The 13,877-nt window shown below is 44.6% G+C and overlaps 2 protein-coding genes across 4 annotated transcripts in view; one reads left to right on the plus strand and one right to left on the minus strand.

The window, feature by feature from the left end:
* ABCC11 (ATP binding cassette subfamily C member 11) overlaps positions 1–13,877 on the minus strand; it is an 81,404-nt gene that overhangs the window by 65,060 nt on the left and 2,467 nt on the right. For all 3 annotated transcript variants that reach the window (XM_043898391.1, XM_043898390.1, XM_043898388.1), the window contains exons 2-4: positions 6,149–6,291; positions 3,298–3,416; positions 426–584 (exon numbers count right to left, since the gene is read on the minus strand). In XM_043898391.1, coding sequence (XP_043754326.1) covers positions 426–584; positions 3,298–3,416; positions 6,149–6,247 — 377 coding nt within the window. In that variant the 5' untranslated portion in view covers positions 6,248–6,291. The remainder of the gene's footprint in view (positions 1–425; positions 585–3,297; positions 3,417–6,148; positions 6,292–13,877) is intronic.
* The window catches only part of LONP2 (lon peptidase 2, peroxisomal), an 81,519-nt gene continuing 81,150 nt past the window's right edge, over positions 13,509–13,877 (plus strand). Inside the window, exon 1 of the mRNA XM_043898393.1 lies at positions 13,509–13,835. Coding sequence (XP_043754328.1) covers positions 13,603–13,835 — 233 coding nt within the window. The 5' untranslated portion in view covers positions 13,509–13,602. The remainder of the gene's footprint in view (positions 13,836–13,877) is intronic.

Here is a 13,877-nt window from a genome sequence, read left to right on the forward strand (position 1 = left end):
AGCACAGTGGGCAAAACGGATTCCCTTGTTGGGCTGCCCTTTGCCCCCAGGGCCCAACAGCAGGCCACAGATAAATGCTTTATCCACACACCAAAAAGGCAAAAGGGACAAGAAGCAGTACTTTCTTTCTCAGGGTCCTGGGACCTCAGACAGACCTGATAAAAGATGCGAATTCTTGTTCCAGAAAAAGTTCTCTAGCCTGTATGTAAATATTTACATATGAAATATGTAAATTATTGTTAACTCCAGATTAAGAACCTCCAATAGAAGGAAGGCTCCTGCTACAAAGGGAGAACTGATATATTTTGGTTGTCTGAAGATGAACCACTACCCCCCTCCCCTAAAAACACACATTTAAGCATCTCTGGTCACCGACTGCCAGGACATGGTCTTTAACCCCGCTGGCTCACCCAGCATGACTTTACCTTTTGGCATTTTTGTCTGCAGCATCGTGTACTGACAGCTGGGGGATGTTGTTCTCATCTAAGCATCTCCGTAAACCTCGAACCATGAGCGGGCTCAGCCATGACAGCGTGAGGTAGGAGAACAGGCCAGCATCATCCAGGGGTTGGGGCTCAGGAAACCTAGAAGAGAGGTCACAGGCAGCATGGTGACCTTGGACGTGGGCTCCAGAGGCGGACAACTAAGTTACAGGCAGAACTCGGAAGAGATGAATGAGAACTGGGGAGAAACCACAGTGGTTTCTCCGTCGTTTACATGTAGAAAAAAGTATTTTTTCCATGATTATTATTAACATCACAAATAACAGTCATGAAAAAATATATTTTTCCTACATCCAGAGGACCACACTGAGGTTTTTCCCCAGTACTCATAGTTAAAAGCCAGAAGCAACAAAAACACCCAGCAGCAGAGGAATGATTTAAAAAGAAAGAAGACAAATATGGTACATTCTGCACCATGTTGTAGAAAACAATGCAGAAGGGTCTAAAAATAGGGATGATCTACATGTGGAACATGGAACGGGCTCTAAGCATATTGAAAAAAAGGTCACTTGAAGATCAAGAAATTTAGAATATTTTTACTAACATAAAAAAGGAAGACATAAGGGAGGTCAGACAGAGAACAATATACACATATCTATATTATATATATTTAAAATATCTATATTATATAAAATAAATATCAAATTATATAACAATTTATAGCAAATCATTCATAGATTGACTTTGAAGTAGGGGTTAGAAATCACAAAGGAACAAAACTAGATTCTCATCATTTTAAATTTTTATGTTCTGCTTCTGTAACTCCCATAAAAACTGTAAAAATAAAAAAGTATATAACTAAGAATGATAAGGTCATATCTCTGTGAATAGTTCACAAAAGACAAATAATGATTTCATTAAGGTGTTGAGATTGTGTGTAATTTCACTTTTTTTTCAACATTGTCTCTGATGCTATACGGTTCAATATGAGGAAAATTCAAATTTAAAAAAGATTTGCGGAGATGGATGTGAAGACAAAAATGCCGGACTTGCAGGATGTTCTCTTGTTTGGGGTTATGGCCTCTTTTCTCCACCTTCTGGCCCTTTACACCCTCCCAGCCCACCAGCAACCATGGTTGTACATTCTGGGCAATGCTGACCAGGCCTCGGTGGGAGATGTTGGGAGAGAAGAACTGAGGAAAGATGAGACATTGTAGGAGATGTGTGGGGCCATCTGTGATGGCAAGGATTGGGCCAGAACTGGTCGCCAGGGCTGATGTTCCAAGGACCCAGCAGAAACATGGTTTCTCTAAGTTAAGGCTGTCCAGGTGAACTCAAGTACCAAGGTTCTCTGGTCCTGGTCCAGATACGATTGATTTGGTGGGTAACAATGTAACTGGCATTGATAGAAGCTCAAATTTAAAAATAGGAAAACCACTGCTGTCTGTTTGTTAGAAAAACACTGGAGAGACGAGGGATTCCTAAATACAAAATTTCTCCCAGTGACGAAACACTGAGGGATCAGGCCAGAAGTGTTAATTAAGCGCCTGTCAACAAATGCTGCATAAATGAGTATGTGTGTGAATCTGTGGAGGCCCCTGAAGCCCCAGGGGTATAAACTAGAAAGTCATTTGGGACTGGTTACTTGAAACTATAGTTTAACAGAGAAGGCTCCATGAATTTCTTAAACTCTTTAGTTTAAGGTAACATCCTAGGGCATTTGGCCCTTTCAATGGCTGCCCGTTTTTCTCTGAACGAAGACTGGCGTAATTAATGTGGTCTGTGGAGACACGCTGGCGGTGTCACCTTGCCATGTCCACTATGGCTAGAACTCTGCAGCGGCATTGGTCTCCTTCTCAGATCCTGGACATGCACATCACGGTGTTCTTCCACTGCGAGGCCAGGCCTTTGCACATGCTGCCCACCCCGTCCTCCTGTTCATCCTCCAGGTCTGTTTCAGTGTCACTCAGAACCTGTCGTGTTGTCGCTGTTCTCCTGTCCCTCACACCCCCACATTTCTTTACAGCGCCTTCTTCAAACAGCAACAATCACATGCTTCAGTTCAGTTGCTCAGTCCTGTCCGACCCTTTGCGACCCCATGGACTGCAGCACACCAGGCCTCCCTGTCCATCACCAACTCCCAGAGCTTACTCAAACTCATGTCCATGGAGTCGGTGATGTCATCCAACCATCTCATCCTCTGTCATCCCCTTCTCCTCCCACCTTCAATCTTTCCCAGCATCACGGTCTTTTCCGGTGAGTCAGCTCTTGGCATCAGGTGGCCAAAGTATTGGAGTTTCAACTTCAACATCAGTCCTTCCAATGAATATTCAGGATGATTTCCTTTAGGATTGACTGGTTGGATCGCCTTGGACTGGTTGCAGTCCAAGAGACTCTCAAGAGTCTTCTCCAACACCGCAGTTCAAAAGCATCAATTCTTCGGCACTCGGCTTTCTTTATAGTCCAACTCTCACATCCATATATGACTACTGGAAAAACCATAGCTTTGACTAGATGGAACTTGGTTGGCATGCTTATAAGCTTACTGTCATTCTACCCCATGTGAGGTCAGTGATGGGCAAGGGTCCTGTCTGGCTGGCTCACTGTTACCCCCTACAGTCTAGCACAGTGTCTATAAGAGCTCAATGAGTCCTATTGACTGACTGAACGAGTGGGTGAAGATGCTGGCTGTGCTGCCCTGATGTGTCTCAGGTTTCTTGGGAGGTGTTTGGCTGTGGAGGGTGACAGGACAGTGTTGGGACAGGGCTGTCAGCCTTTAGGAAGGGTCTGGGTGTGAGGGCTGAGGACTGCTGCCCTGGAGGGTACCAACCCTCACCTCCCACCTAGGACTCACTTTGGCTTCAGTCGGAAGGGAATCATGGTTTTCCAGGCAGCGTCATACTTCCCTCTCCCTGGTGCCTCACGGTCCCTCACCTGCTGTCTGCAGGGGCCGTCTTCAACAGTAATTGTTTTCTTGGGAAATAAGAAACAAAAGAGGATCAGTTTCAGACCTCACAAATACTGTCCTGAGGGAATGAGGGGCCAGCCACCCAATGAGAATGGATCTTTCCACATTCAGCCTCCTAGAGAAAGGATACCACAGTCAGACAGAAAAAGGCAAATACTCTATGATCTCACTTACATATATCTGAAATATACCATCCATAAGATGTTATGGAAAAACCCCAAGGAACTTTTCAGCCACCTGAATAGAATAAAGCAAGAGAGTTCCAGAAAAATATCTACTTTTTCTTTATTGACTTCCGCTTTATTGACCAAAGCCTCTGACTGTGTGGATCACAACAAACTGTGGAAAATCCTTAAAGAGATGTGAATTCTTAAGATGGGAAGCTGGGAACCATCTGCCTCCTGAGAAATCTGTATGCAGGTCAAGAAACAACAGTTAGAACTGGACTTGGAACAATAGACTGGTTCCAAATTGGGAAAAGAGTATGTCAAGACTGTATATTGTCACCATGCTTATTAAACTTATATGCAGAGGACATCATGTGACATGCTGGGCTAGATGAAGCACAAGCTGGAATCAAGATTGCCGAGAGATACATCAATAACCTCAGATATGCAGATGACACCACCCTTATGGCAGAAAGCGAAGAAGAACTAAAGAGCCTCTTGATGAGAGTGAAAAAGTTGGCTTAAAACTCAGCATTCAAAAAACAAAGATCATGGCATCCGGTCCCATCACTTCCTGGCAAACAGATGGGGAAACAATGGAAACAGTGAGAGACTTTATTGGGGGGGGGGGCTCCAAAATCACTGCAGATGGTGACTGCAGCCATGAAATTAAAAGATACTTGCTTCTTGGAAGAAAAGCTATGACCAACCTAGACAGCATATTAAAGAGCAGAGACATCACTTTGCCAACAAATGTTCAGTTCAGTTCAGTTGCTCAGTCGTATCCGGTTCTTTGTGACCCCCATGGACTGCAGCATGCCAGGGCTCCCTGTCCATTACCAACTTCTGGAGTTTACTCAAACTCATATCCATTGAGTCGGTGATGCCATCCAACCATCTCATCCTGTCACCCCTTTCTCCTCCTGCCTGCTCTCTTTCCCAGCATCAGGGTCTTTTCCAATGAGCCAGTTCTTCACATCAGGTGGCCAGAGTATTGGAATTTCAGCTTTAGCATCAGTCCTTCCAATGAATATTCAGGACTGGTTTCCTTTAGGATTAACTGGTTTGATCTCCTTGCAATCCAAGGGACTCTCAAGAGTCTTCTCCAATACCATGGGGCCAACAAAGGTCCATCTAGTCAAAGCCATGGTTTTTCTAGTAGTCATGTATGGATGTGAGAGTTTGACTATAAAGAAAGGTGTGCACCAAAGAATTGATGCCTTTGAACTGTGGTGTTGGAGAAGACTCTTGAGAGTCCTGATGTGAAGAACTGACTCATTGGAAAAGACCCTGATGCTGGGAAAGGTTGAAGGCAGGAAGAGAAGGGGATGACAGAGGATGAGATGGTTGGATGGCATCACTGACTTGATAGACATGAGTTTGAGTAAGTTCTGGGAGTTGGTGATGGACAGGGTAACCTGGCGTGCTGCAGTCCATGGGGTCGCATAGAGTTGGACACAAATGAGCAACTGAACTGAACTGAACTGAATAGAATAAACAATACCCACCCAACTAACAAGCAAACAAAATTACCTGACTGGTAATTGCCAGAGGTGAGGATAGGCAAAATGGGTGAAGGTGGTCAAAAAATACAGACATGAGCAAGTCATGGGGATATATTGTACAACATGGTGACTATAACTGATAATATCGTACTGCATATCGGAAAGTTAAGAGAGTAGGTCTTAAAATTTCTCACAGGAAAAAAAATATTTGAACTATGGGTGGTGATGTATATTGTGGTGATCGTCTCATAATTTATACAAATAATGAATCAATATATCATACATCTGAAAGTCATATGATGTTTTATGCCACTTTTGTCTCAGTAAAAATAAATAAAGGAAAGCCTGTCAGGTAGGGAATGAGTCATGTGTCAGAATAACCAGCTCCCAGCTCTGGCTCTGCTCCTACTCTGCGCAGTTCCCTCAGCTTCTCTGGGCTTTTCTCTGTCCATAAACACTGTGGCTAAGAAGAAAGAGTGTTATGTTTAGTCACCCACAGAATGCAAAACCAAGTCACTCTCTAAGGATAAAACTATTACAAAGAAATCAAGAAGTAAAAAATAAATCACAAGACATTACATGTTACCCTTTTGATAAAGTAGGAAACCAATGAAATGAAAAAGATATATTATTTCTAGGACTTCATATAGAACAAATAATACTCTCTTGAAAACACAGAAAGGGATCTATGGGTAAAGGTTTAGAATAGTGTTTCCTGAAGGAACCAGGGAGAGTTGGGGAATGTAATGGGGTCAAGGTCCGAGCTGCTGAGTTGGTGGTAGATTTACTGGTGCTTATCATATTATTATAAGTAAATGCATAAATAGGTGAGAGAGACAGAGATGGGGTGGGAAGTGGAGGGTAGTGGGAGAGAGCTGTATGAGCCATGAAGGTGCATCATGACCAAGGATTATGATTCATCATAATGTGGAAGCCAGAGCTCCATTAAAAAAAAATCAAAATTGAATAAATAGCAGACAAAAAAATTTGATCCAGTTTATGACCACTGGAAATACCCTGTGAACTCAGTTTCCTGGTGTTTTGATGCAAAGGAGATCTACTTACATAGCTAAGTCCCGAAACCATGTCATCATCTACATCCAAGCCGAGATTCACAAGGCCACCAGAAGACCTGGGGACCCAGTATATCCTCCTCCTGGTCATTTTCAGGTGTACTGCCAGTTCTTTGTTTCCCGGAATCAGAGACTCTGAAAAGGCAACAGGTAAGAGCAGCTTAGATGGAAGCCCAAGCAACCAGGAGAGGGGGATATCGCCCAACAAGGAGTGTGCTGGGGGCCATCATCACAGCACCTGCTCTTCCCTCTGTTAGGATGGGGCTTGGCTCCCTCTCTTTAAACTTCTACTTGGGGCTCAGCCTAAGATCACCAAGGGAAACCCCAAACCACCCATTCCCAACTTACATCCTTGGGCCAGGTCAATCTTCTTTAATATATTCAAGGCTTGCTCTTAAAACCATGCTTATTTAACCACACCTCTTCTTTTATTCCAGTCTGTAATTGTCTATTTAGGTGAATCTCTGATTTTTTAGTGTTCATTTCTTGCACTAAACAGAGATCCTCACAAGGACAAAGATAGGTCTACTTTGCTTACTATTAAATCCCTCAGGCCTAGGGATCTTCTAGGAGGAGGGCAGATATTCAGTAAATCAATGGTGAATGCATGAATAAATAAATGAAAGAAATGTGATTTTGCCATTCTCAGACTCAGGGAAGGGAATCTGGGTATGATTTAGGACATTTATTTATTTATGAAAATATTTATCTATTTAGCTACATCGGGACTTAGCTGTAGCATGTGGCTTCTTTAGTTGAGGTGTGCAAACTCTTATCTGAGGATTTAGGATCTAGTTTTCTGACCAAGCATGGAACTTGCGCCCCCTGTGTTGGAAGCTCAAAGTCATAGCCCCTGGACCACCAGGGAAGTCCCTGATTTAGGAAATTTAAATAACTGAAAAATATATTAATTTGTTTTTCATTTTGCTTTATGAATATATGATTCACTCTCAGAACATCCATGTGCCTGGGGCAGGAGAGGGGATGGTTATCAGTAATGTTTCTGGAGGAATGGAAAGAGAAAGAAAATGTACAAGAGGGCTGACATCATGGGGTATGAAGGGTGTCTCACAGGGCCCCAGCTTGTGATGGACTTATAGATGTTCTGCCACCACCATCTTGAAATTCTTCATAATCTGAACAAGGAGTCCCACATTTTCATTTTGCCCTGGGTCCCACAAATTATGTACTCAGTCCTCATGCTCAGATATAGCTTTTGGCTTTCAAATACTGGATTGTGTTTCAAGTAAACAGACTTGAAGACTAGCCTATTGTCTTGGGAGAAGATTCTCTAAATTCCTTTATCCCATTCCCTCTCATCTCACTTCCTTTTAGCAAATCACACCCAAATCTGGTGGACTCAGTTTCTGGAATTCTTCTATAGAGCCTACAAGACGGATTCCCTAGCCATGGCACCAGACCATAAGTATACAGTTAGCCCTCTGTACCCATAGATTTTGCGATCAAGATTCAACCAACTGACTATAGATAATATTCAGGGAAAAAAAAAAAATCCCAGTATTCCCAAAAGGAAAGCTTCAGTTAGCAAAGGAAACTGTTCACATAGCATTACATTGTATTTACAGTTACAAGTAATGACTTAAAGTATATGGGAGGATGTGCTTAGATTATATGTAAATACTACACTATTTTCCATAAGGGACTTGAGCATTCTTGGATTTTCAAATCCACAGGGGGACTGGAACCAATCCCAGCTCTGAACTGAGGGGCAACTGTACTTGCATGCGAGGATAGAAGTGGACCTTTCAGGGGTGATGGAAAACTTTAAAATAAAAGAGATATGTCAGGTAAGAGAGGCAGTCTGGTAGTTCTTGTTTAAGACTGTGGGAAGAGTCCAGTTTCCGTCTGTCATAACCAGCCTAAAGTGAAATTGGCATGATTCAATGGAAGGTTCTACCCCTGGGGTGTACTGGCTTACAGTTTATTTACTAAGACACAAAGGTGCTCAGTGGAGGGACTGGGCTGGGTAGGGGGGAGGAAGTAACTTCTAGATTGCAAGTCATGCACCCTGGCAAGGGATCGTCTTAGCGTTGTGCATGGTGTACTGGTAAACGTGTGCATCTATAACTAACCTGTGGTTGCATCTGGTGAGTGAATATAGTTCCAACACAACTGTAACTTGACATTGTGCTTTATGTTAATGAGTAAGAGGAAACTGAAGCATCAAAGACATATGTTGGTTGCATCGTCACTCATCTGCCAATGACCCATGTAACTGCTGAAGAGTTTTCAAATACTGAAAGAGGATTTTCTCATTTTTTGTGCTCTTCACAATGTAATGGCTACAGGCACCACACTTGTTAATCTGAATTATTAACATTTCCTGCGTTTATTTCTTAAGCCTAGACAATCAATAAAATAATAAAAACAAATCCAGATTTGTAGCCTTTGCGGATTGTTGTGGTATAATTATTCCCATCAAGGATTTCAAGCTACCAACATGTTGGGAAGAGAGGCGCATCAAGAAATCGCTGTACAGTATTTCTTTGTACGAATACAGTAGGTGTGTGTGCTAAGTAGAGGTGTCTGACTCTTGGAAACCCTATGGACTGCAGCCCACCAGGATCCTCTCTCCATGAGGGTTCTCCAGGCAAGAACACTGGAATCAGGTGTCGAGCCCTCCTCCAGGGGAATCTTCCCAACCCAGGGATCCAACCTGAGTCTCTTCCATCTCCTGTATTGGCAGGTGGGTTCTTTACCACTAGTACCACCTGGGAAGCCCCTATTTACAGTAGATGTAAATAAACTTAAAAGTATAAAAAGTAAGCATAGTGAAATAATTAGGAAGTGATAGATTTTTGAGCGTTATCTTGTGGGTCTTTGATATAATATAGTTAATTGTAAGTTTAATAATTTAAATACTATTTGTATTTAACAACTGGGCTCTCAAAATTCCTGAAAATTTGACAATTAGTCCTCATAAACCAGTATCTTAAAACAGTGAGCCTAAACATTTATGTTCTCCTAGTTAACTGGCAAGTAGGGACTCATGAGAAGGCCAGATTCTTGGAGCACTGATAAAGAAATTAGATTTTTTTTTCTCACCTTTCAGTTACAGTATGATTTGCCAGCCTGGTTTATTTGTATACACCTGCAAAGAGATACATGATGGTTTCAAAGATGTAACTCCATACAGAAATATAGAAGTTATCCAAGAAACTAGTAATAGGGAAAATTAAAGCAAATGCAAATGCTGCTGCTAAGTCGCTTCAGTCGTGTCTGACTCTGTGTGACCCAATGAACGGCAGCCCATCAGGCTCCCCCATCCCTGAGACTTTCCAGGCAAGAACACTGGAGTGGGTTGCCATTTCCTTCTCCAATGCATGAAAGTGAAAACTGAAAGTGAAGTCTCTCAGTTGTGTCCGACTCTTCGGGACTCCATGGACTGCAGCCTACCAGGCTCCTCCGTCCATGGGATTTTCCAGGCAAGAGTACTGGAGTGGGGTGCCATTGCCTTCTCCAAATGCAAATGAAGGGAATGCAAATGTGTATAATGGATATGCTTATACGACCCGAACTGCTCATCTCAGGATAACTGGAACTGAGTCACACATTGGCTTGGGCCACCTTCCATGTCTATAAGGCCCACCCCTGCTTCCTTGACTGGCCAGAGGAATTCCCTCCAGGGTTTCCTTTGGTATCCCAGAAAAGAGAAAAGTTCCCTGGCTTCCCAACTTCCTTTCAGGAAGAAGACAGAGCTGAAGTTTATTCAGTCTAGTTAGTGGCAAGCCCATCACTGTGGTCAGGTTGGGGTCCAGGTCAGGACTGGAAATAAACCAGGAAGGAGGCAGATGCTTCCAGCTCTGTGCTCGCCCATTCCTGGAATCAGGCAACATCAGGATTAGTTTAGACTCAGGATTAGTTCATGGCCATTTGTACATGGTGAAACAGCCTGTGGACAGGAGAGGGACGTTGGAGGGAGGTGATCTTTCTGAAAGAACTCATTGTTCTGAACACTTGCCCAGTTTGGTCTAGTGTCCAGGGCCCGAAGTGTAACAGAGCGTATGGGAGATGCTCAGGCCAAGGGGCAGAGGCACCGACAAGCCAGGCCTGAAGAAGCTGAGAGGATTAGACCTTATTTCCCCTGTTTCTCTCCCTTCCCTTCCCTGGGAAGTTGGGTAAAGCTTTCCGGGGGTGAGCTCCCAGAGCTCCTGGAGCCTCTTGCTGGCCCTGGCTGTCTGCTTGACTGCTGAATCCCTCTAGCCCAGCACCTGATCATCTGTTCCAGAAACTGGGAAACTCCTTCCCATCTTGGCCTTTGCCTACTCTCTGTCAAGAGCATTCTCCTCCCAGCTCCCGGCAGAGCCTGGCCTTCCTCATCATGTAGGTTCCAGCTTATACACGACCTTCACAGGTGACCTTCCCAGATCTCCTCCCGCATCTTGTCCTCCTCTCTCTAGCATCTTCTACACATTTTCCTATTAGATTTCCTCTACTTATCACTTTCTGAAATTGCCATTTCCTTGGGAGCTCATTTATTTACTGCCTACCTCAGCCCTTTTACACCAGGGTGGAATAAGTATTTGGTAGATAAATGAAGAAAACAGAGGCAGGGGTGTTAAAGAAGGAACCAGGTGAGCCGCTCGGTCACTTGAGACCTCACACTTAGATTCTTGCTGCTTTCCCAAGGGGACTGGCACCTCATCACAGAGACAGACTGATAGGACGGACAGAAGGTGTTAATCAAGTAAGCAACTTCAACGTGGGCCCGGGGCCACACCACACCTTCCATGGCGCGGGATGCATTTGTATTTTAAAATAAATCCAGCTACGATTATGTGACTAGACGCTCATATTGCTTGTTGTTGGGGAGAGTGTACGCTAAAAGCATTATTCAGAAAGTATACTGCAAGGCTTATAAGATGGTTTTTGAAGTTCTGAAAAAAATGGGGACATTCCCCCTTGCCCTTGGAGAAGACTTGGTGAAAAGCTAAGCTCTTTGGGAGCTCGGCCCTGCATGTTTTTATCTTTGCTTCACCGCCAGTCTATCACGGTGTCAGGTACCCAGTGCTATCAGAGAGCAATCCAGAGCATGCTGGTTGGAGCCAAGATCTCCTGCAACCAGCACAACTGCTCTGGAGGCCCTAGAGGCTCAGGCCCTGACTTTCTCCTTCACTCGCCATGTCCAATCCATCAGCATGCTCGGATTTTTTTAGTTAGTTAGTTAGTCAGTTATGGTTGTCCTGGGGCTTTGCGGCTGGGTACAGGCTACTTTTCGTGGTGTGCAGGCTTCTCACTGAGGTGGCTTCTCTTATTGCAGAGCTCAGGCTTTGGAGTTCTGGCTCAGTAGTTGCGGTGAATGGGCTTTGCTTCTTAGCCACTGGACCACCAGGGAAGTCCCATCACTGTGCTGTGTTGAAGCTACATTCAAACATGGCTTGAATATACTGCTTCTGGTCTGAGTCCGCATCACCTCTTGCCTGGGCAACTTCAACCAGCTCCTAACTGGCTCTGTGCATCTGACCTTAAACCCTTGTGTTCCATTCTCCACACAGCAGTTAACATGACCTTTTGACAACGTTAAGTCTGAAAAAGTATTCCACAACTTGAAACTGCCAGTGGCTTGCCCTGAGCTTAGAGTAAGACCCAAATTCCTCAGCAGACTCCTGACCCTTACTCCTTACTCCTTACTGAGCTCTCTACACCCCACCTCACCCACTTCTCTCCTGTTTCCCTCACCAGGCCCCACCTTCGCAAACCACAGGAGCAGGCTCCACAAACATTCTAAATTCATCCCGGTCAGAAAGCCTTTGCCATCACCACTCCTTCTGCCCGGAAGGCACTCCCTTGGCAGCCGCCCCACAACCTCTGCGTGGCTGCAGTACAGGGCTCCATTCAAACAAAGCTCAGCTTTTCAGCGAGGCCTGCTCTGGCCATCTGAAGGGCGTATCACCATCCAAAAGGATTTTCCCTGCTTATTTTCTGTTTCTCCTCCCAGAATGTTAGCTCCATGAAAGCAGGAATCTTGTCTGTTGTGTTCACTGATGTATCCCCAGCATCTAAAGTAACATCTGTTACATAGTAGGCATTCAATAAATAGTTGTTTAGTGAATGAATAAAAGGTGGGATCACAACAGAGGAAGAGCTTTAGGCAGGAGACTCTGAGTTCCCGAATTTCTGTCTCCAGCACAGCGGCTAGGGCACCTGTCTTCCCCTTTCTCTTACCTGCTTCACATACAGAAACAAACAATTCCGGTATCAGACTCAGCCACCTGTAGGTCTGTCCCTCTGGCCAAGTGGCACTTGAGGAATTAGCAGGCACTCAAGAAATGCATGTTTACTTGACTTTCAATTCTCTCCTGGATTCTGAGACCTTTGCGGAACTTCTTATTTGGGGAAAAATTTCCCTCTGCAACCTATAGCCAAAACCAAGTTCCCTATTGCTGTTTAATAGCCTTGTAATCATTAATAACTAAGCTGTTTACCCTTTTTGAATCTCAATTACTCATTTATAAAAAGGATATAGTGCTACCTTCCTCACAGGGGTGAAGGAGCTCCCAAAGGCCAAATGTGAAAAAAATTTGAGCTATGAAATACATGATATCATTGCATGATAACCCATAAAACATTGAATATTTGAGTCCATATTAATATAAAAAATAATAGAATAAGTAAATAAATGAGGGAGATGGGGCAGTTTTTCTTACAGATTCCAATTGATAAATGTAGACTTAACTTCCTACAGACTCTTACTTATGAGATAAATAGTACCTTAAAGTGGGGAACCTAATCACTTGAAATCATCATCGGTAAGACATTTCGCTGTTAATGTATCACTAAGGCACATAGCTTCTGTGGTCTTCCTGCCAAAAATGTATAATGTGATCTTGAGAAAACAGCAGATAAACCCAAAGAAAGGGACATTCTACAAAATAAGAGACCAAAGCTTTGAAGGAAAAAAGAAAAAAAGATTGAGGCGACATTGTATCTAAATAAAAAGTAGGATCCTGGACCAGAAAAAAGGACATTTCTGAGAAAACTGGCAAAATTTGTGGAAATCTATAAATTAGATAACAGTACTATTAGTTTCCTGGTTTTTAGAGTCGAATCATGATTGTGTAAGATGATTACACGGGAAGCTGGGTGAAAGGTACATGGAAACTCCCTAGTGTATTTTTGTACATCTAAAATCAATTCGAATAGAAAGGTAGAAACATTTCAAGTGGACATGATTCACACGGGACCATCGCTGGACACACAACTCAGCTATGAATGCAACTCCAGAGAAAACAGAGGGCGGGGAGGCAGGGGTCATCGGCCGGCGGAGTGCGCTTCTCTTCGTGTGTGTACGGCGCCGGAGGCTGGGGGCGGGTGAGCGAGCGCGCGGGACCGGAAGCGGCAGCGCGCCGCGCTCGCCGCAGAGGAGGCCGCGCGAAGCCGGGCGTCGGGCTCCCGGGGACTCTCCCGGCGCGGAGGGGAGTCGCTATGTCGTCCGTGAGCCCCATCCAGATCCCCAGCCGCCTCCCGCTGCTGCTCACGCACGAGGGCGTGTTGCTACCCGGCTCCACCATGCGCACCAGCGTGGACTCGGCCCGCAACCTGCAGCTGGTGCGGAGCCGCCTGCTAAAGGGCACGTCGCTGCAGAGCACCATCTTGGGCGTCATCCCCAACACGCCCGACCCGGCCAGCGACGCGCAGGACCTGCCGCCGCTGCACAGGTAGGCCGGACGGCCCGGCGGCGGCGCGACCTCCTTCCGGGA

Source organism: Cervus elaphus, chromosome 4 (genome assembly GCF_910594005.1).
Source record: "Cervus elaphus chromosome 4, mCerEla1.1, whole genome shotgun sequence".
NCBI lineage: Eukaryota > Metazoa > Chordata > Mammalia > Artiodactyla > Cervidae > Cervus > Cervus elaphus.